This window comes from Penicillium chrysogenum, assembly GCF_028827035.1.
Source record: "Penicillium chrysogenum strain IBT 35668 chromosome Unknown utg000002l_segment0_segment0, whole genome shotgun sequence".
NCBI classification, from domain to species: Eukaryota; Fungi; Ascomycota; class Eurotiomycetes; order Eurotiales; family Aspergillaceae; genus Penicillium; species Penicillium chrysogenum.
In genome coordinates this window covers 3,893,746-3,916,715 of record NW_026622750.1, presented here as the reverse complement: position 1 = coordinate 3,916,715, position 22,970 = coordinate 3,893,746, and the positions used below count along the sequence as shown (strand labels likewise).

At 45.9% G+C, this 22,970-nt stretch overlaps 8 protein-coding genes across 8 annotated transcripts; 4 read left to right on the top strand and 4 right to left on the bottom strand.

Annotated features, from left to right (window-relative positions):
- Positions 1–624: 624 nt before the first annotated feature.
- Positions 625–1,443, top strand: N7489_004842 (uncharacterized protein; the record flags this gene model as incomplete). Its single annotated transcript, XM_056710594.1, has 3 exons — positions 625–715; positions 817–996; positions 1,055–1,443. The coding sequence occupies 3 exons, from the start codon at positions 625–627 to the stop codon at positions 1,441–1,443; spliced, it is 660 nt and encodes a 219-aa protein (XP_056569015.1).
- Positions 1,444–3,798: 2,355 nt separating this feature from the next.
- On the bottom strand, positions 3,799–4,173 carry N7489_004841 (uncharacterized protein; the record flags this gene model as incomplete). Its single annotated transcript, XM_056710593.1, has 1 exon — positions 3,799–4,173. One exon carries the CDS (start codon positions 4,171–4,173, stop codon positions 3,799–3,801), a length of 375 nt encoding a protein of 124 aa, XP_056569014.1.
- Positions 4,174–6,601: 2,428 nt separating this feature from the next.
- N7489_004840 (uncharacterized protein) lies at positions 6,602–6,817 on the top strand (the record flags this gene model as incomplete). Its single annotated transcript, XM_056710592.1, has 1 exon — positions 6,602–6,817. One exon carries the CDS (start codon positions 6,602–6,604, stop codon positions 6,815–6,817), a length of 216 nt encoding a protein of 71 aa, XP_056569013.1.
- Positions 6,818–7,289: 472 nt separating this feature from the next.
- On the bottom strand, positions 7,290–8,498 carry N7489_004839 (transaldolase; the record flags this gene model as incomplete). Its single annotated transcript, XM_056710591.1, has 4 exons — positions 7,290–7,910; positions 7,987–8,270; positions 8,360–8,371; positions 8,441–8,498. The coding sequence occupies 4 exons, from the start codon at positions 8,496–8,498 to the stop codon at positions 7,290–7,292; spliced, it is 975 nt and encodes a 324-aa protein (XP_056569012.1).
- Positions 8,499–14,212: 5,714 nt separating this feature from the next.
- On the top strand, positions 14,213–14,543 carry N7489_004838 (uncharacterized protein; the record flags this gene model as incomplete). The annotated part of the gene is made up of 2 exons (XM_056710590.1): positions 14,213–14,330; positions 14,383–14,543. 2 exons carry the CDS (start codon positions 14,213–14,215, stop codon positions 14,541–14,543), a joined length of 279 nt encoding a protein of 92 aa, XP_056569011.1.
- A 955-nt stretch (positions 14,544–15,498) lies between these two features.
- On the bottom strand, positions 15,499–15,882 carry N7489_004837 (PAS domain-containing protein; the record flags this gene model as incomplete). The annotated part of the gene is made up of 1 exon (XM_056710589.1): positions 15,499–15,882. One exon carries the CDS (start codon positions 15,880–15,882, stop codon positions 15,499–15,501), a length of 384 nt encoding a protein of 127 aa, XP_056569010.1.
- A 1,162-nt stretch (positions 15,883–17,044) lies between these two features.
- N7489_004836 (uncharacterized protein) lies at positions 17,045–17,460 on the bottom strand (the record flags this gene model as incomplete). The annotated part of the gene is made up of 2 exons (XM_056710588.1): positions 17,045–17,218; positions 17,308–17,460. 2 exons carry the CDS (start codon positions 17,458–17,460, stop codon positions 17,045–17,047), a joined length of 327 nt encoding a protein of 108 aa, XP_056569009.1.
- A 2,108-nt stretch (positions 17,461–19,568) lies between these two features.
- N7489_004835 (uncharacterized protein) lies at positions 19,569–19,870 on the top strand (the record flags this gene model as incomplete). Its single annotated transcript, XM_056710587.1, has 2 exons — positions 19,569–19,740; positions 19,779–19,870. Coding segments are annotated over 2 exons (264 nt in total), but the record flags the coding sequence as incomplete, so codon positions are not given.
- Positions 19,871–22,970: the final 3,100 nt, after the last annotated feature.

The following is a 22,970-nucleotide window of genomic DNA, read 5'->3' as shown; positions in this document are numbered from 1 at the left end:
CACCACGCGTCACGCCACCCTCGACAAAAGGAACACACGGGCCTTTTCTTCTTCCCTCTCTTACATTATTGGGGCCAAAACATCGGAGGCAGCCCCCGGGCCCTCGGCTGCACTGTGGCTTGCCATTGGCTAATATCTGAGACTTACCTGCATTGGGAACTGATCAATTGGTATGCGGACCAGTAGGTGCCACCAGATATATTTGGCATCTTGACTGACCCACAAGATGTAGAACCCGTATAATTTGATGCAAAATGGGGAGCTTCACCTCAGGTTGAATACTTGGCAGCAGGTCTTAAATATATAGACTTTCACTCCATACCTCCCCCAAAAAATCATCTTGACATTGGTCTATCCTATTTTTACGTCCACGGATACATCCGTAGTTGCCGCCCCCGCCCGAGCGGTGCTTACAATACAGCGATCGGCGAGGGCCATTATTAAAATGGTTGAACATAAAACAGACTAGCTTACTAGTCTCGCGTGCCGCCTTCTTTACCCACCGTTTGCCAGGACCGCAATAAATAATGTTGTTTCCCCATCGCAACACTTCTGCCACGCCGATTCCGCCCCGCATCCCTTTACCGTTGTTTCTAAGCTCGCGGCAATCGTGTCTCAAGCGCAATGTCCGAGGAATATGTAAAAGGATACGCTATTCGTCGAAATAGCACATGCGAGACCGGCGAAAACCAATGTACGAGAAACGCGGCATGGGGTGACTAACAGGCGTGTTGTCCCGGAAATTCTTTCTGCTTTGATTCCAACACTGGAATCCCCAATATCATATGTTGCGACAATCAAACAATTGCACGCAAGCTATATCGGACACTCCATCACGTGCTGACAGGAGCTGGAATCTATTCGACGGGAATGGTTCCTTCTGCTGTGATCAAGGACAGTCGGGATTTCGTGTTGAGAACAGAGTTTTGGTTGGGTGCTCTGAGGTAACATCCCCGGGAAATGCTAGTTTCATCACCTTGCCAACGATATCGGTCGGTTAGTTTATCGCATACTGACGAGATACAATAAAAATGTTTGACTAACACTTTCTCAGGTAAATCTGTCGCAAGTTCATCATCGCCCTCATCCTCATCGCCCTCATCCTCATCGCCCTCATCCTCATCAACCTCGAAAGCTGCACCAAACAGCTCGAGTGTTTCCTCTTTTACCAACGTAGGCGCAATCGCTGGTGGTGTTGTTGGCGGCGTTGCTGGCGTAGCTGCTATAGCTGCCATCCTCTTTTCCTTCATTCGGCGCCGCAAGCAACAAAATACCCAGCAACTAGCCCAAACACCGTATCAGCAGCAAAGCCAGTCGTATTCGCCTCCAGTGTATTCAGAAGTCGGAGATGGCCTGCCCCGAAAGGAGCTTGATGGCCAAACAAGATCAGAGATAGATGGTGCCCCTCTAAGCGAACCACAAGAGTTGCCGGCAAGCCATTGATCATGAAATGATTTTTGCTTTCAATGACACCCCTGATTATGTGATAAAGCACGCTTGACTGAGCGGGGGCTCAGGATTTCTCAATGCATTCCATGGATGATGACCCTTTAGCGTTTCTGCACTCTTTGCCCCAAACCTCATTTGAACCTTAATCACGCAAAGAATGGCAGGCTCTTTGAATTCGCGGGGCTGAATGTACTTCTTGCTCCCGGTAACACGGCTATTCTTGGCAAATGGGCTTGGATGAAAGCACCAGTAGTATGCATATCGCGTTCTACTGGTCGGCTGCGGAGGAAAGTCACTCTGGATACATTTGGCAGACAATTACTGAGGTGTTGGAGAGGTTTGAATGATTTGATACCCTTATAGAACGGCTTAAACAATACAATATCCCTGCACTCTACATGCTTGTGCTCAATCTGTGGTGATTCGTATCAGCCCTTATAAATTGACCGAGCAAAGTTCGTTTTAAGGCAATACATGATCGCATGATACACTCTTTTGTAAAGTAGTTGTAATGCACCTGCTGAAAATACCCGTGTCTCGCAAGACCTTAGCTCGCTCGTTGACGACTTTACTTCTGCATTGCATAATTCCTTGACAGGGATGTCCACTAAAGTCGTAAGGTCAATCCTATCTAGAGTAGAAAGCATTAAGTCAACCAACTATAGGAAATATTGCTTTAAAAGATCAACATATAAAGCATAAATGGCTGGGTAGATATCTGATATTCTGGTATCTAGCTTATCTATATATTAAAATTTGAGCGCTCCGCTTCCTATTCTAATAGTGTTTTAGAACTAGATGATGTAGTGGGATGATTTAAGCCTAGTGTTTGCTTCTACTTGGTTAAGCAATATCGTAGTAAATTGATGGTTTCGGCATCGTGCGTGGAAGATTTCTAAGTAAAAGCGATATTAGCCATACTGGTCAGCGTGCCAGGATGATCCTCACCGAGCTCCGTCTTGCTGTCATTTGGCACAGAGATCTAAATCTTGCTAAACAGATCAGTGCCCAAGAACCTGGAATGCAGGCTTTTGTGACAGTTGGTTGAAGGAGCACTTAACCTTCTGCAGTCGTTGAGTATTGCGACTAGGTCTGGGCTACACCGCTCACTTGCATGGTCCTAGGGGTCATCCGTGTGATCCTGCAAGTTAACGGGTTACTGGTTGCTTGTCAGTAAAAACACTTGATCATTATTAGGCAAGAATGAGGAATAAACACGCAGATTCTTCTAACATCAGATGGGGATATAGATTAAATACATAAAATCCACCCTTTGTAGTCATAAAAGGTGGCATGGAGAAACAATGTATTTGGACCCTCTACCAAGCCTGAGGTCAATGGCGGGCCAATCTTATTCGAAAGCGCCCGCGAACTCCAAATGCAGGTGCAAATTGTGTAAGAAGACTTAAAAAACACCCATCCACGTCGCGAATTCACATGCACAGCCATACTGGCGAGAAACGTAAGTCAATTCTGACTGCATTGAGAGGGAAGCCGATAACAAGTCCAAACAGGAATTTCCAGCTAGCATTTGCCTAGGAAAAAAGAGTTGTTAGAAACGGTTTTCCGTGGTCGTAAATTTGCGTCGACATAACAAGCTGGATAGCAGGCCAAAAGCTTAGCTCAATATTGGCATTGCAGTTCAACAGCCTTTCGTTGCTGTTCATTGAATAACCACCTATACAATGCCGCTTTTGCAGTTGTAAACTACAGAGCTAGATATAAGATGACCTTTAACATAATACCTTCCATTTTTCTTTTGGATAAAGCCATATGAATCGCGTGACTGGGCCATTTAGTAACTAGATCGAAAGAAATTCTGTAGAAGGAATATCTCTTTTCGCTTTTCCTTTTCCGTCCGCTTCTTCCGGCAATGAATTTGAATTTGGTAGTAGACGTAGTAGACTTTCTTTCTGATAAATTTCTGATACTATCTGGTATTCTTCATAACTGAGCTATTAATCTGTTATGCCGTGGATCCTAGATACATCCTAGCAGAAATGAAATTTGCATTATGCCATCTACCAAGTCCAGAGACGCATCTCGGCCTAAAAGGGGCTTGCCAGATCAGAGAGCAAACATTCCACATGCAGCTCGTCCCAGTTTCCCCCAAATACTTGATCGACCACTGAGGCAGTCTAAGCTAAACCCATTTCTTGAAGATGAAGCTATATATGAGGTAATTTACCATCTGAAGCAATAAAACAAATTATGTTCAAGGTGTCAATTGCGCAAAACAAAGATATACCGATAACTCATTCCAAGCGATCACAGTGTCGTACAATGGATTCGGACCACAGTACCAAGCAAAATATCATCACTGAAACTCAACAATAACGAATTGTAGGTTCACTGTCTCTTCCATGCTTTCTTGACCCCGCCTTCATCCCCCATGTGATTGTATGCCCGATCGTATCGGTGTTCTACCTCTTCATTGTGTTCCTTCACATCCCTCGGCAGATTTTCTCGCAAATTCCCTTCGAAATCAGCAATGGGCGATTGCTTACCATCCCGAAGAGTTGGATGCGCCTCGTTGGACGGGATCGGATGGTTAGGTGAACCCTCCGTACCGCCAGAGTCCCGCTGCGCAGAGCGTTTCTCGCCCTCCAATTTGCAGGACTCCTGAGTGTGGGTTCGGCGGCTAAGAAGTTTAAAGGTCGTTGGCCGGAAGAAGAGAGAACGAACCGGATACCGCACTCGAGATTGAAGCCGTAATACTGTCATATCGAGTAATATGGGGTTTGTGAAAAAAGGACATTGTGTTCCAAGGGGTTTACATCGATTTAAATGTGCCTACCATAAGGTTCACGGTTAGGTAATCATTACTTAATTTGATAACAGGTTTTAGAGCCTGGGTCGGCGCAAAAGGTTCGCTCAAATTCCTTTTGATGACAGTAACCAGTCATATCTTGCCAAATCACAGTTTGGTTCTACCAAATACTCTGTCTGCCATTCATATTTCTTTAAAATACAAGTCTCTGCGTGTGTGTGGATGTGTGATGAATCCCGTACACCGACCCTCCGCTCAGTTGATTTGATCCACTAGACCAAAATACGAATCCGTACCCAGCCTAGTGGGTTGTGGTTTATAATCCAACTCACTCAGCGATATGCAGGCGACCACTGTTATGTCAACTAAGGTTGTTAAGACCAATTGAACAAATCAAAGAAATGCTGTGGAATGAGATAGCCCTAGACAACGTGACATAAACAAGGGACAAAATTTGTTATAGTCGGTTGCTGGTTCAAACTCCTCACTCAATCAGTTCCTCACTTAAAAGTGCATATCCTTAGCTGCGACGGTCTCTACTTATTTCATCTCATGATAGACAAAGACAAAATGTCGCCCCATTGTATTCTATCGGGTTTCAAAGTATTACTATGCGCAAGTATCAAGAATAACCTATTGATGGTAAAGTAATGGATTTAACGTCTTTGGGCTACAATATATGTAAATCCAATTGATCCATTCGCACACAAATAGACTTGCTTTAAGCATATACAACGCTCTGCCAGGTAGAAAACGCAGTAGCCTGAATGGAAGCATTAGGACTGACCTTGAGGCTTCCTGGGGCTTCTTGGGAGTGACCATGAATCGAGGTAAGAAATGGCCTACAAACCGATTACGTCGCCTATGCCAATTACCAATAGGAGGCAATAAAACACAAACTAGCGGAGATGATCGATTACAAATGTGCAACCCACCTACCCCCAACCCTCGTCCTTCATTTTAACATTATACTACTGATTGGAGCACGGTGGAGTGATTGTGCTGATTAGTGGGATGAAGCTGTATACCTGCTAAACTACCACGTCTGATATTTGGTTTGTGAGAGAAGCGCACCCTTCGAACAGATATACAAGGAGCTTGATCTACCTACTATGCCTAAGTTTAGGTTAAGCAAACTAAGCTTCATGGGAGGGCCTGGGAGAGTAACCCCCTCCTCCCCGCTATTTACTATTTTGGAGTTATCTGGTCTGAGACGCTAGAGCTTCGGATGAGCTCCATCTTTGCTTCTTTCAAACCTATTTAAATGTGAGTGATTGCAAAATATATGCCACTTAAAAGGCCTTATTGGAATGGCCAATGGGTGAAATGCTCTGCGCATAGTCTAATGAGGACACGGCCGGCCTTGAAACAGAGATCCCGCATACAAGATGACAAGGCCGGATATCGGTTTAGACGCCAGTATATAACAACACGGACTAAATATACTACGCACTGTCTAGATGATAGCTATTCGACGATTTGCGTCACCTTCCCGATTATTCACCGAGAATATGCCACACGCCGGTGAGCAAGTAGCTGTGTGACTACCGGGGAGTTCCCATTGCTTTTTTGAACCGTCTTCATTCCATTTATTTATGTTAGTTTTGTCATTTTCGCTTGCTAAATAGCCGCTTGTCAGGGCGGCCTAGCCAATGCAGGTTTTGGCCAGATGCTAACCACTCGCTCTAGAAACAAGGGCAGTTTATATAGAGAGTGTAACGATTCTCTTCTCTTTGAGCCGTACGGAACCTATCACGGGTAACAACGATAAGAGCGGCGGACCCATCTGTCATTTCAAGTCAATGAGCCAGCGTAATCTTTTCTTGCCGAAGCTATGATATCTGATGGTTCGCATGAGCTAGGGCTTCTGGAGACTCAACATCGCAAGGCAGCATCTTAAAAGGCCATAAACAAGACTGCAAAAGGGAAAACATATGGTTTATGCTGGGGCGTGGAGCAGCAATAATGGCAGTGATCAATCTCATGATCATCGTCACCTGGCTGTAGGGGCGTTAGCTGGTGTGTGCGCTACACAGCTGATACACAGTCATCGAAAGAAGGAAGGTGAGGACGTAAGTCATGGCATGGGCCGTATTGGCCACACTGTAGGGGCTGGCGCTCTATGAGCTGTGGCAGTCAACGAGGCATCCCGAGCATGCAACCATCATCGCAGCAAAAGCCAACGTCGTCCACATTTATCCGAGAAATACCATTACAACCAGCGAGAACACCGCGATGGCCATGGCTCTCCTATTCAAGGTCGTTCCCAATCCCACTCGCTCGCGAAAACCCTGGTAGAGATCGGTATTGGTATCGGTATTGCCGTCGTAGTCGGTGTGGCATCCCTAGCACGAGGCAGGTCCAATGCTGGGCAGCAGCGCCATGGCTGCGCCGACTCACACAAAGACAATGCCCGCCGCGGTTTTAAATGCAGGACATCAATTCTTGAATACAGGCTTGCAGGTATTGAAGCCGCTGGCCCGGTTTGAAGATTCTCGAGGTGCCATTGGTAGTCGCGCAAATGCGAGCTTTCTCGTCCTTGGAGCCCGGAGGATGGGCCCCATCGCCCCATCTATGGTGGCTGTGGGCCGGGGATAGTGACTACTATAACCCCTGAAGAAAAAAAAAAAGAAAATATATATATGGGAGGAAATGCGAAGACGGGGCTAGCTAGGAATGATGCTGGTAGCGGTCTGGTGTCACTATATTTGCTTCGCAGATTCATTCGATTCCTGAGCCCATAGAGCTGTTTTCATACCGCCAGGTAGCGGTATGGAGACTATAGCGGCCAGTAAGGATAAGCTGCTTTCTCCCACGAAGCTTCGTAGCCTTTCCGTACACTGAACGTGTCTTCTTTGGGAAGTCGGTAGTCTTTGCGTGGAAGGAAATCAGGCAAATACAGGTAGGGTGCCACGGAACGAGTATATCTAGCTTATGGGTATATCCCAGATCGACTTATCAACAGTACATTTTTAGGATGATTTTAATGAAGGCAAAGGTGCATAAATATATAAAAGTTTGCCATTCATTATCGCTGGTTATAGGTTATGCAAATTTCAGACCATTCCGCCTAGGCATGTAGCTTCTGCTTCAGCAATTCTTTGAGAGAAACAGCATCCGCCGCAAATTTGGAAATTCCCTCACGCAGCTTCTCAACGGCCATAGCTTCCTCGTTGAAATCGAACCGGAACTGAGCCTCGTCACTTAAATAGCTTTGCTTCGGAATGTCGAGGCCCGAGGCACTGGCAGAGTCGAGCTTCTTTGGGACAGGGTCGGTCGAGTTGTACAGATCCTCTAGAAGGCTAGGCGAAATGGTCAGATAGTCGCATCCAGCCAGCTCTGTGATCTGCTCGGTATTCCGGAAGGAAGCGCCCATGACGATTGTCTTATAGCCATGCCTTTTATAGTAATTGAAGATGCTTTGGACCGATTGAACACCGGGATCCTCTTCAGCAGAGTAGTCGCGTTTGTGGGCAGCCTTGTACCAATCGAGAATGCGGCCCACAAACGGGGAGGTTAGGAAAGCGCCGGCCTCGGCGGCGGCAATAGCCTGCACTAGCGAGAACATAAGAGTTAAATTGCAATTGATCCTGTGCTTGGACTGGAGAATGCGAGCGGCCTGGATGCCCTCCCATGTAGAGGCAACCTTTATCAGGATGCGCTCTTTGGAGACGCCGACCTCTTCATAGAGCTATAGTAGATAGGGCGGTGTTAGCTTACTGTGCTCAGCTGCTTTATATATGGTCCTCCCATGGATGTTGATGTACCTTAACAATGCGCAAAGCCTTGTTGACGGAGGCCTCCGTATCAAAGGAGAAACGGGCATCGACTTCGGTCGAAACTTTACCGGGGATGATTTTGAGGATCTCCTTGCCAAATTCGACCAAAAGACGGTCTAGAGTGAAATCCACCTGCTCATCGACGTCTTTGCTTTGGTTCTTGCCGTACGAGATGGCCGAATCAATAAGACTAGCATATTCAGATTTTTTGGATGCGGCGAGGAGTAAGGAGGGGTTGGTTGTGGCATCTTGTGGTTTATACTTGTCGATTGCTAGGAGAGAATGTGCGTGAGCATTTCACGCGTTGATACCTACAAAGCTTCTGGGAGGAAAAGGAGTAAATCTCTAGTAGGGCACATACTGGAAAAGTCACCTAGCATCTTTGTTAGTGGACTAGTCCCAAACACGTCAACGTCAACGTATATAAACCATCAGCACTTACCAGAATCACACACTACGATGGAGCCTGCAGCTTTAAGCTGCTCAAGGGAAGAAGACATGATGTGCTATAAATCTTGACTTCGACTGATCGAAACGACAAATTTATATCAGGCGATGATTAATAAGTACAGATGGCCAGGTCCGCGGGGGAGCGATATTCAAATGCCCAGAATAACTGGTGGTGGCAATTCATAGCTTTTCGATGACATAGTTGACCATTTAGACTGAACGGCAACTGAATCTTTCGCGATCGGCGCATAAAGCACCTGTAAGGGTTGATGTCATATATACTTCAGCGGCGAACAAGTCAAGAGCCATACACCTCCACAGAACCGGAAAACATTTGAAGATCACCACTAATTACCCTGCTCACGACCTCTCATGATATCAGAATGGTGGTCAGATTAAGTGAGCATCAAGGACAAGGAATTCTAGAGCCATGTCGCTCCATGTTGCATGCTCTCAACTGGGCGAATGGTTAATCCAACCGTATTTTCCCCCTTTTCCGATTAACAAGGTGCTTATTTGTGTATATATTACTATGAAAGGTGTTATGGAAGTAAAGTGGAAATCCGAAAATGAGTTACAATGGAATAACCGGTGGAATTGTCGCTAGATAAAGGTACAAGACAGAAATACAGTTTCAATCCAAGTCACGGGCAGTGAAAAGGGCGGACTTGTGCTATTGTTACCAATGAGATAGGACAGGGGGAGAGTAGACAGCCCTCGCCACAAAGGGGGAACGTCATCAGCGGAACAGACCACGCCTATATATTGATAGCACGCTTAGAGGGAACCAACTTGGTTGGTAAGGATAAAAGCTGTGCGCTCAGCTCCTACCAAAGTCGATGGCGATTCCAGATGTGAAAGCTTGGTGAGCTCGGTATCCGGTCACACAGTGACATTGGAAGAGCGTGGGTAGTGTTGTGATATGAGGCTGGTGCAGATCAGGAATCAAGCCGCTCCGTCGGAATTAGCTCCGAGGTGTCTATACAGACGACCAAGTTGATTTTCAATCAACTTGGCTCATTGTTGTATATATGTATCCCTCTGAAATAACAAGATAATTCATACCTCTGAACTACAACAGGTAGTAAACGGGAACTGTTGAGCATGTTGCGTTTGGTAGAACGGCTGCCTTCCCCATCTACTCAACCTTTCCGTTGATCGTCGGACTCTACCAAAAACAACCGCTGTCATTGGTGGGAAGAGGTGGCCGGTAGCCTATAACCGCACGATACCGCTTTCGGTAAAATAAAGCCTGATTTTGTTGCCTCGAAGTTAATATTGTGCCCAATCAATAATCCGCAGGACTTTAGAATCTGTCGATGCAACATTGGATTAAATAGTCCACGCCGCACCACCGGGTTTCCATACGCGAAAGCAGACACGTAAGACAGTCGGGTGATATACGAAGCGCAAGTGCCAGAAGACTAGGTGTAGTCATTCGTACTACTACGGTATTCGGATGACACACCGCCGATCCTTAATTACCAGAAATTGCAATGATGATCCTTGCGCCATTGATTTCTGGATCTTGTTCATAGGGGTAATCATCTGCACCAATTATATATGAAGACCACGCGATGTGAATCAAGTTCAGCACTTAAAACCTACCAAAAATATTTGTTAACGTGTTTCCCGGGCGAGCAGCGCAGTCCGAAACACATAGTAAATGCGATAAATTACAACTTGATATCTCAGCAACAACCATTTGTTTCATTACATTGTGAACTAGAACGCAGGCCAGATTACTGGCTGGTAGCCCGCTTTTATCACTTGATCATCATCTGATGAGGAGTTCAAATCACCGATAGCTGTTGGTAAGGCTTCTTCTCACTGTAGATCTGTGTCTCTACATTACTGAAATGTCGCCCACACAACCCCAGCAATACAAACTACGTTACACATGCTTCAAGAGGTGCCCCATGCCGCTCCGCGCTAATCCCAAGTGGCTCACGCCACCATTCCGAATGCCTCGGGACTGATATCTCTATAGTTCACTTGTTGTCAACCAAAATGTGTCGAACGGACCTATGTGCCGTATTTCGTTGAAGTCTCCAGCAGATTAAGGCTCTTTTACTTCGACCTGTACATTGCTTAAGCTAAATGAACGGAGCGTTGGAATACCCTCGATCCACCCTCAGGCATCAAAATCAGAATCAAAATACCCTACAATGGTAAAAAATAAAATACCGAAGACGATATGCGATGGACTTCCATCTACGTCCTGTTGGGGAGCGAACTTTCTATTGGTCACTTTGGCCAATTTACCCTCTGCGGTAACATAACAACGAGACCTTAACTTTGGTTACTGCTGGTTCCGAGGCAAGATGAATGTTAATTTATTATTGTTGGGGCGTCCTGAGGTCATAGAGTCATAGAATTGTGGGTGCAATTGAATTTATTTAGCTTGAAAAAGGTTCGAAATCCGTATGACCTGTCCGCGCAGGCGATAAACAACAGAACAACAGTGAACTCAACTTAGTGAAACATGGGATAATGTCTTCGATCCAAGCAGAAGAGTGAGTACATGGATTTTCTTGAAACAAAAAAGCCGGGACTATAAGGGATGCTTACCTCTAGCCTGCAGTTCTTTCCATCTTGCTGTCAATCGGTCCTTCACTATACAACAACCACTGTCCGAGTCGCCATATGGCGTGAACAACTTCGGTGGCAAATTTCCATCCACCCCTTATTCGATGACTTTTCCAAAGGAGTTGAAAACCCAGGAAGCCGCTTCCAGTCCCACAGAAGAACCCATTGAAGTCCTCAAAGAATATGAATGCTTATTCGATCATGTCCGAAAGATTAAGCGAAGTGCTCATCATTACTAGCTCCTGCAGAATCAAACAAAAGTTATATACTCCTCGATGTATTTTCTGCTAAAAATTCGCACTTTTAACAAACTCAGACCTGTTTTATTTTATGCTTGCGAGGGAAAGAATGGGGCAGGCAAGACCAAAATAGTTACCAAATACGGTAGAATTATGATGTCCTCATGTCTCCTACAAATGTTGGGAGGAAATATGTACGGGAAATTGCCGCAGACTTTCAGATATTATTTGACAAAAGCGAGTCTAGCTCAAAGCGAGCCGCAAATCGTTTCCCTAATTTAAATGCATGGTTTATACTTTGAACTTCATTGTGCAAACAATATCCAAAAGCCATATCGCCACTTATCTTCGTGGTGTTAAAGTGATACTGATGTTTCAAGATTGACGTAATGTAAGTGATGCCCAGTACGCAAGTCCTTGAGCCGACGGATCATACAGCCGGTATGGTCCGCAACATCCCGAGGTGCCGATAAATCTTTACCGCGACAAATGCCACCATCCATTCATTGAACGGCCGCTTTTTGCAGAGATTAAAATATTATCCACTGTCGAAATACCGTGTGAGCTCAAGAAACATGCGCGCCAATCCAAGCACGACGAGTCAGGATTGTAAATTACGGCTGCCCAGCCGAGTTGTATGGGCGTAACGAGTGACTAATCCACAACTCATTTTCTTTGGCATTTTCCCGGCACAATAAATGTTTCTGGTAGTCGAATTAGCACTGGTCTGTCCATGCCGATAAAGTGACCAATTCAAAGTTCGCTCTCCAAATGGATATACCACGATTAATAGTCAAACGCAATGATTTCCAGTACCCACTTCTCTTACTATGGAAGGGTATTAGTTTACTAATATGATTTTGATGTCTGGGGGCGGATAGTGTGATTCCAAAGCTCTGTTCATTTACCTTAACAGAGCACAATGTAGCCAGTTCGAAAGATCCTGTCCTAAGTAACAAAGTACTAGTCTGTTGGGAGTTCAACGATACAATACGCATAGATCCCTTATAAAAACTTTTGCTGGCAACAGGTGGGCCATTTGAGAATATCCGGAGTGGTGGCGCAAATCCACTTCTTTACTGGGTGGAAAGGTGGGATTTGTGTATCAGATCTCCCTCTTTAGGTTTTAAGAGATATCCTTCTATGCCTTTTTGTTTCGCCAGTGAGCCAACAATCATATAATTTCATCGACCACAATAGTTGGTGCTATGTTTGTTTAGGCTCAATATAGAAACAAAGCAGCTGCCCATGTAGGCAATAAAAACAGTTAGGGATAAGCCTATCGCATTGTGCATTGCTCTCTCGGCAAAATTTGCACGATATAGTGCTCATGCGGGGCGTAATCCGGTCAAACCTGCCACCTGAAGATTGTAAGCCCGGCGACATGTTCGCGTTGATCGCTTGCCGATTCTCGTGGTAAGATTGAATGTGTATTGCACTGCCAAACCATTCCTTCGCGGAAACAAAGACGGTTGCGAAGAGCCTGCGGGGGGTTGATCACCAGCGCTGAGCTTCATCTATTAGGCTAATCATGACGTGGCCTTGCATTTGTTTTTTTCGAACCAATATATGTAAATGGTTTTTCAGCACGATTGAGTGTGATACGGGAGGCAAAACATTCAAATCCTACGTTTAATTGATATGACCTACCTCCAATCTGCATTTATTATCCATGGCGGAGCTACATATACACGTTCCCTCGCCGGAAGAACGAGGCCCCTTGACGGCCTACGAGGTATTATTGGCGCGCTTGCCACGCTACACAGAGCCCCATAAATTCCGTAGAGGTGAGGTCGGATATAGTAGTGTTCGCTCTTGCACCCCGAGTAACGAGGTCTGCAAGGTCAGGACGGTCACCATCTCTTCTAGAGCGGCAGTTTATAGTCCGAGATGTCAAGACACTGATATACGGTGTCCCTACTGCAAAAGGCGGTGTATACACAAACAGCCCTTCATACATGCCCTGGTATGTTACCAAGGGTACAAATAGGTCCATGAATGCGGCTAGTTTGGGCGACTCCAAGAAGGTCTTGCTTGTCGCTTCGGAACTGGACGGCAATGCGATGATCAGCGTGCGTGAAGTGAGTATATAATATAGCAGCATAACTCATGCTTTCCTGGAAAGGACTGAGTTGAACGTCTACCCTGCCGGTAGCGTTGGGAAAAATTATCCGGGAAATATGGTGCAAAACGAACTGGTGACACGATATCTGGGAGTTGGCAGTGGCTAGAAGAAGCAAGCCACGACGAGTGTCCAGTAATCGTCCATTGTTAGAGCCTACCCTCTCTGGCAAAAATTCAGTTTTTCTGCCAAACGTGAAGGTGAGGAGTGAGTATGCTGTATACGCTGCTGCATTGTTGCCGTTCAAAGGGAAGGACGACTTATTGCCCGCATAGCAAAGAAGAAATGGTTTTCAATTTGAGATTGGCCAGAATAACTTTCGGATTATTATTCATCCGATGATAACGAGATTCCCTGGAAGCCATGTCATATAACTTAAAGCGATCTGTAATGGGCAGTCAAAACAGTATGGATACAAATTGATATGCGGGCAATAAGTGCCGGCAACAGGAAAGATGCAACTCAACTCATAGAGTACTGTAACTGGGGCCTCGACAAAAGGACCCTTTGGACGCCATGACGATTCGCCTTTAAATTTAAACCTTCGGGAGCTTGTTTCTGATAGGCTCCATGCGGATAAAGTCCCTACCTAACGCATAGTGACTTCTTGGTCTAAGGAACCCCCACACTGCGAGGCGAGCTTTGTCCAAGATGGTTTCGCTGTGCCACTAACTCACCAACTGGTCATGATGACGTCAGTAGAAAGGTGGGTTTTAAGTAGAGCAAAAACGAGCATTCGACATGAAGCTCTTCGTTCTGCGCTCTTTCTCAATTGAATTTCACATTCACTTCCATAACCGAATTTTTAAGGAAGATGTCTGACAGAAATAATACGGGACTCGCCAAACAACATGATACCCAAAATCGCCAGTATAACGAAGAAATTCAAAGCCCCATCAAGCCTAGCTTGAATGATACCGATGAGCAAATCAGTAAGTATTATCTTCCTTCTGCTTGCACATCTGGCTGACAGCGAGTGTTAAGCTCAGGATTACAAGGAAGCTATTGACCGCTCCAACATCCTGAGCGGGGATGCTGGACAGCACGCAGAGCCTCAATCATCTTACGCTTCGAAGGAGGACCAAGATGCAGATGATATACCCTGGCGCCCTGATCCATCAGGTAATCCCAACAGGACATCTTAAGACGTTTTTCATGCTGCCAAAAGTGACCCCTATATTCCTTCGCAAATTAAATCATTATTTTATTCTGTACAGTTGCCCTTGAAATCTGGCATCCAATTCTGTAATATTGGTTGTGTCTTTCGTGGTGAAAACAGGGAATGTCTAGATCCCCTATATAGACTGCCATTTATTTCTTGAAAGGTTAGCCTCCGACCGAGACCTGCATTGGCTAGTGTGCCTGGCAAGCAGCGATTGGACAAGCAAAAGCGACGAATATCTATCATTTACACGATTGCTCAGTAGATTTAGACCGTGTTATCTATTGGCGTCCGAACCGATATCCGACTTTGCCATCTTGTATACGCGATTTCTGTCCCAAGGCCGGCCGGGTCCTCATTACACTAAGCGCAGATCGTTTCGCACTCATGAGCCATGCCAAGAAGACCTTTAATGTGACAACGAATTTTTTGGGATCTTTCACATGTAAAGAAGTTTGAAGGAAGCAAAGGTGCAACACGTCTGGGGTTTTAGCATCCCAACCCAGATAGCTTCAAAATTGTAGATAGCGGAAAGAAGGGGTTACTCTACCAAGCTCACCTATGAAGCTTAGTTTGCTAAATCCGAGCCTTGGCATAACAGGTATATTGAGCTCATTTTATATTTAGTTCGACGCGTGTAATTCTCTCACAACCCAAATATCAGGTGGTAATTCGTCAGGTATACAAGAGATTGGGTCCGTAAAATTTATTTTCGGTTGTACTCTCCGTGGTGATAGAAGAAGCATTGATGCGTCGATTTTCGAGAAAGTGAGGCGTCCTCTAGATTTTTTTTGGGTGTGAAATACACAGATAGATGGTCTCAGCTGACTCGGTGACGTGTGAGAGTGGCTTGCACACTTCTTTTTCGCGTACTGCTGCGATAATATCCTCGGTGCAGTGTAGTATCGCTGAAAGAGGGTTTCGTATCTCGTGGCTAATCATGTCGATGAATCGCTCTTGGAGTTCTTTAGTTCTTGCGCGTCTCCCGCAAGCTCTCTCTGGGGAAATTCGGCCCTCTTCTCTGGTGCAATGTCCGCGACCGTTACAATAAATCCGCCAAGGGCGTCGAGGCCAAAAACATGCATATTTGCATGAACAGAATTCAAAGTTAGCACACACCATGTGCCATGATCCCGAGCCCGGTATTCGATGTGCAGCGCTGCCTTGGATGGCCAATTCTCCTTGAAATATGCATTCACCCGGTTGAAGTCGTCTGGGTGGATTGACTGTAACCAGCTATTTGGAAACTTCGCATCTGAATACGGAAACAGTGTCCGGAAACTGCAGTTCGCGGAGACCAGCTCGTGGAGACTAGCTCGCATTTATGATTGAGAGTTGCTAGACCATGTGGAACGATGTCAGCTAACTGCTGTGCAGACGCGGTCGGGTGAAACTCGAGGCTCATTTCGCCCTGTGCAAGACAGCACTTTAGCCTTTTATCACAAAAGAATTGGGGCTTCATTGGCAGCATACTATGTGGTCATATGCATGGTCGTAAGAACCGACTAGCTGTAAAAAATATCTATATAGATTCGAGCCGACGATGAACGCGCAGGCGGTGCGATTTCCACTGTCCAGAGGTTGTCAGATTCTCGATTATCTAATGCGACAAGGCATGAGCAGCGTCAGTGTGGGTACCATCAAGTGAAGCGGCGAATCAGTCCCTCCAATGAAACAACCTCATTTTCCCTGTGGAGCGGACCTATCCTTCCTATTCGGTCTTCCATCCTGCCTAAATAATGTGGTGAATGGAGAAGAGTCTACGACAGCTAGGCTTGCAGTCAGTGGACATCTTGCTCTATTTAAAGCCGAGAAAATGGAATCGACATGATGCAGATAATTACTATATCCTCACATGATCGACTCCGTCATGTGTACTCGATAGCATTCTCGCAGCCGTCGTGAAGAAGATCCTTGTAGTTCAGAGGTATAAATTAATTGAATTATTCAGAGGGAAATAAGAGTTTATATACACAACACCATGTCCAAGTTGTTTGGAAATCAACTTGATTCTTTGCATAGACACCTCAAGATTTATTCCGATGTGCGGCTCATTCACAACACACTTTCGTGACTTGTTGAATCAGACGAGGCCAAGAAGCCGTTGCCGGAGTCCAAATGTACCTTTGGCAAGCCAACCAGGCGTCCCAGGTCGACGGCGACCTACAGAAGAAGACTGTGGAGGCAGCGCACTACTTCCTGGGGATAACAAGCGTACCACCAGAAAGCGAGGGGAAATGATGACGCAAATACGACAAACGTTGGGCGATCAGTGGAGATACGAGCCTGATTCGTTGGACCACATAAGCTACCCCACTTCGAATCCGATACGCGACTCAATAGTGCCGCCGCTCGACCAGATATCGAGAATGTATTGTGGGTTAACATAGATTTATCCCTGTCGCATAATTTCCGTTTTCGCATGTTTAGAAACCATATACCGGGGTACGCGATTTGGCTCAGTCTCGACCGTGTGGCAATCACCTAAAACGTGAGCACATTATATGCTATACACACAATCAATCTTGATGCAGTATCGAGTACGTCATTGCGTAAGCTACCAATGTCATCCCGAGGGTAACCAAGCATTTCATATGTGATGTCCCCTTTCCGTACACTCAATCTTTTCATGAACCGGGTGGGTCGTTTAATGGCTCTCTAATAGTCAAAACCTCCGCATCAACATGTAAGAGACTTCGAATCCTGAAGATTTCCGATATATCAATGCGCCTATTTGTCCCACATACGGATGAAAGAAGTACGGAGTATCCCTTCACATATGCGTGCGAGAGGACTGATGTTGATGGAGTCAGATCATTTTGCGGAACCTCTGGATGAGGTTCTGCAGAAGAATGGTTCAATCCTGTGGATATATTATTAACCGAAGCGAACTTGTACATGTATTGTACACGTAACTGGTTCCCGCTGCCATGATCAGTTATGCCTGCCTTACCTGCTTGGATAGTGGCAACCATATGATCTTGTACAGCTTTTGGCCCTGTTTCGCACAGAAGCATATCGACCGACACCGGACCTTCCACTATTGGCAGCGACAAAGATGGCATATATGTAGGCACAGGGTCATGACACCTGGCCAGGTTTTCACAGCGTACTTTGTGGTTGCAATCAGCAAAAGGTTCCCCAATCCCCTGGCAGGATATGTCATGTGGGGCCTTCAGCGGCTTGGCCTCGTCCGTAGCATATGTTTGCATTATCTTGAAATACTCCTCATTCTCCTCATTGTAGCGCGACTCGTATGCAAATAGGACCACATAGTCACTATCTTGCACGTGATGATGCCAACCTTTTTGCCAAACAAGATGCGGAGATTCGCTGGGAACCTTGATACTCAATCGCCCTTCGTGTTGGGAGAAGTCGTACGATACCTAGTCCCTGCTCACGGTAGAAAAGGTCAGAGTTATAGTCAATCTTGCCCATACTGCGTTAATTTTCAAAGGAAACAGATATCTGGTCCCCGAAAGAATTTGACAAGTACATATTATACCCATAAAATGCAAGGAGGTTTGGTGTGATGAATGTCAGAATACTACTCTTGCATCATTTGCAACCTACGCTTATTTCACTCGTCAGGGATCGATATAACCTAGTCTACCTCGGCTTGCATTCTCGCCACATGATGGTAGGAATGAATATCGTTCCTGAAGGGTCAAGGTAAATGAAATCATCCATCCATTCATCTCCCCGTCCATCTACGCTGTATCATCCAATCTGAAAAGCTAGCAATTCGGCGTTTTGCGCCAAACAAGTACATACAAATTCATAAGCTGGTTTTAACAAATGAGGTTACTCGGCAGAAATAACCTAATATTCGTAAAGCAGCACAACTCAAGAAAGCCTCTTTCGCATTCACGCTAGTGATATGGAAACCCCGGTAGGCAAAGACGACAACAAAAGAGGAGAGGGGATAATGGGTCAATCCAAGAGCCGGAGACGGGGGATGAACTATAACATAGTCGCCAATGATTCCCTTATCCAGACCTAGTGAAGTGTTATCATATTATTCTGTTTTGAATAGGCCTCCGGATATTACTGTTATTTCCAGGTCCCAACGATCTCAAAACTGCCGTTCTCCTTCCATTCACCACGAGCACGTTGACAATGAGATATGGGGAAAATTCGCTCTTCGGGATTCCAGAGGCTTAAAGCGAAAGTTTCATGAATCCAAGGATGCATTTCTTCTCAGTTCCTGTCGATTAAAGTCCCCACTTAGTTGTTCCCATACTTTCACTCCTTAAATGAACACGTTTATCAACCTGCAACCTGTATTAGTCAGTAGGCAATAGCTTGGAGTTCCGTCTGGCCAATAGGGACACACTGAAGAGTAGGACCCACTGGAGAACCTGGGGGGGTGGGGCAATGAACGCGACACAAGATTTAGTGTCGCACTGCTCCTTTTCATCCGTGTCTTCGCACGCCCTCTTTAAGGAGACAATGACAATGAGAGTTCTTGATAGAGCTATGCATAGTACGAAAGTGATAACCTGAAAGAATGTAGACAACATATTATTTTCAGCTAGCTCAGTTCAAGAATGAAAGGCCCTTGGTCCTGCCGAAGAAGGCTCCATATGGAAGAGGGACTCCGTGGAAGTAACCCACTTTTGGTCCCACTGTTACGATCGAGGATACTACGCTTAGTCATTACACTGAAAGCCAATCATCGACCAATGTAATTTCGTCAGCCTTCTGACACCAATCATTGGTTAGCATACCGTACGAGGACGGGCTGTACAGTGAGCTGGCCAAAGAGCCAAAACTAAGTCCAGGAATTAGTGGCACCTCGATACAAAAAGCGTGTCGCAAACTGTGTCACAACGTGTGTTGCAAGGGTTGCGTGCGTACTGCCACGGTTTTTATCACAATGCATCAGGGAACTTGTCGGCATTTAAATTCGCAACCGTGCCATACAAAATCATTACTTTTCATAATAGCTTAGGGCTAGGGATACCAATCTTTCTAGAATCCTTCAATCCTTATAAATATCAGAAACATGGCCTTCTCTGGCTTCCTGCTTCTCGCTAGCATTTACATATGCGTTGCCTTTCGTGGCACACTCACGGTTATCGATTACGATCGCCAATGCGTGATATGGTCTGATGGTAACTATGGCTGCACGGGACATTCAGAACCTTTTGCTGTCCTTGATGGAGATGACTGTTCTGGTGATGGCTCCACCTATATATTTTTTATATTAACGAAGCCTTAGACCTAAGCAAGGTTACATATGTTATCCGCAAGGACCACTCTAAGGTCGATGTGGGTGTATACGGCACATGGTGTTGGCAGCTCGTTGTATTGCTCCCGTTCTGCCTTTGCCTTCATCGTATTCATCAGCATCATCTGTTCCAGAATTGTCTTCGTGGGGCCCGTCTCCATCCTCCACTTCTGAATCATCTAGATAAATATCAAGCTGATCAAACGCTTTTGGTGCAGTCACTAAGAAGACGGATTGGTGGCCTAGGTTTGGTAGGTCCGTAGCATAAGGCGAGATTGGCGGTTACCAACGTCAGCTGGTATCTATATCATGCTCAAACGCACTAAATCTGCGTTTCTTCATTCCAACTGTTTTGCAGTCAAATTAACGTCACGGTTAAGTTTCAACGAGGTCTACTTGATGGCTAACAGTAAATGCGCCAGAAGTACACTTGCAAACTACGTTCCCTTCCGTAGGTTCGGCAACGATGTGTCAACGTTTACTCTTCCTCCCCTTTTCGTATATCGGTGAGTAATTCGAAGTGAGCAGCTGGCGAGATCGAGCATCAATAGTTGAGCTAACTGTTCACTGGCTTTTCGAAAGTGCGGTCGGTCCTAGGTGAGGAAGCATTGGTAGAGATACCAACAGCCTCGGCGTGACTTGTCAGCTACAAATGGCCCTGGAGCACAATTTCTGATCCAATCCATCTCAGAATGGACCATCCCACTTCTTATTCCCAAATGACCGGCAAGCCAAGAGACAATGCCGAATATCCCATGCTCCAGAAGACGGACCCAACTTGGGAACCATCCACCGCAACCCTCAAACGGCACAACCATCGAGCCCAAGGTCGGTCATACCCCCATCGGCAGGAAACGAAAAACCCACTATTACTGAATAGATTCTAGTAAGAACATGCGGTACCCTTACGGCGGAGTTCATGGAAGTAGTAAACCTCAATGACTCCCTCGCTACACCAGTCCTCAAATTGCTCGACTTGTACTTTTCCCTATGGGAATGCTACGTCGCCAGATCGGCCCAGAAAATACGACTCGAGGAGCAGCGACAGCTTCAAGCGTCAAATGACTTGCTAGCAAGCGATAGCGATATCCTACTGCAGCTCTGCAATGTGCTAGCATCAATATTGTGGGACCACAAACTAGCGGTTCAGGCTCTTTGTAATGGTGTTCTTTAAGCCTTGGAAGCGAGCGATCTTCAAGCCTACTCTGTCGATGAGCCTGAGCCTTGGTAAAGTGTCCATGTGGTAGAGCGTCTATGGGCAGGAAGAATGACATTTGATTTTCCGCTATCTATTTCTGTTTTCCCTAAGGAGAGATAAGGCTTATACTGCCGGTGAACTTTCGTTGTGTTGGTGACGGGTGCCAACGGTGCACGCTGTTGATACATTCAACGCATTCGATAACTTAGCATGTGGTTATAAATTCCCCTAGTTTGTCCTCATTCTGTGTAATAAGAGAGGAATAGAAACTGCTCAGTCTCCAGCTTTCCATCCCTCTCAACCCACATTAAATCGCTGCTTTATACACTTCTCTATTTTCCCTACAGCTTTCGATGGCCAGTCATATAGCAGAAATGGACGGATTGAACGACAATGGTCTGTACCCGTTTCTTTGATGGGAGTTTGCGCTAATGTTAATAGACCACGATTTGGATCTCGACCTTCATGCTATCTGGCATGAATCTTCTGGCATACCACACCGCCGCCCTGTCTCGCTACTGATCCCAAGGATCTGTGGCAGGACCTTTTCGGCAAAGACGATCCTGCAGAATACGAAACTTAAGGGTCTTCCTCTATCGGATGCCTTTTCTATCCCAAACTCGACAGTCTGTCCGGGTTCAAGTGGACAGGTCCAGATCCTCTGACCAACTCTACTCGGGCTAACGACATTTTCCTCCACATGTCAGCGCTCCTTTTCCCTAAAGAGGTGCACTGGATAGAATTTTGGTTTGTGCGGTTTGACCGGATATCTGGTGAGACTATAGGAGAGGACCTGTTCTTCCTGCCACGGGTTGAAACGGCCATGGGGAATCTCTATCGGATACGCAGACAGCTACTAGACACAGTCACCTGGCATGCTGTCCGTGCAACCGGCACTGGCTTCCGACTGTCCCTTTGGCCTCGTACGGAATCTCTACCATATTCGAGACTCTCGACACATTCTCTGTTGACTAGGCTTCCCCCGACGCTATCCCTGGACCCACGGTTTTTTGTACATAATATATCGAGTAATTACGAGTGAGATTAATCTGAGTCAAGCGGGATTGTTCGTATACTCATTTCAGTAAAGACCACAATAATGAATAATGACTATTTGGTGCCCTTCTTGTTAAAAGTCTCGGGAGTATATAACCTGCTTTGCATGCGGTTAATTTCCCTTGAAGTGCGTCGCCGCTTGTAGTATTCCTTGTAGTATTTCTATGTTGCCAATATAGGACAGGGCAACCCGAAATAGGCAATTCCTTACTCTTCTCTTGCGATGTCCGTCAGCCCTGCCAAATTGGCACTGTAGGGGTAGTTCCAGTCATCGAGTAGGCTAATCAGCCGTTCCCGAGATGATTCCAGTGCCTGCCCAAAAAAGCGCAGTCGAGCTAGCTGCTTGTCGTGGCAAAGCTGAAGTCCGTCCCTCTCTTTTCTCAGGTGTGTGCCAGCCTCCCTCAGAATCTGATTGCTCTGCTGCAGTTCCTGGCCATCGATATGCTTGGACACACACGACTTCCATAGGCATCGGTAGAGTCCAACAAGCCGGGTTGCTAGAAATGCAAACTTAGGATCGTCGCGTTCGAGGTCTGCTAGCACCGCCAAGGTGGGTTGAAACGGCTCGGTCGCCAAGGTATGTCTTGTTACTTCTTCGTGTTGCGAAGGGGAGGTCTACGATGGTCAGCCAAAGCATTTGAAGCCGAATGGTTTCACTTACCAATGGAGGGACATGATCAGAAGGTTCCACATTATTGTCTTTATTACTAAGGTTTGGTAATTCACAGGGCCGCTGTTCTCCTTTTTCCTAGTTTGCCGAGCTGTTCGAGGCATCCATTTTGACCGCAGGAAAAGGTCAAGGTCTGGGCAACACTAGTTCCATCAGGCCTTGGTGTAATCTTATAGACTATGCAGATGCAGGTGGCTATGGACTGGGTTTTACGGTCACCACATAGTCAATCAACGCAGTCAGCTTCTGAATA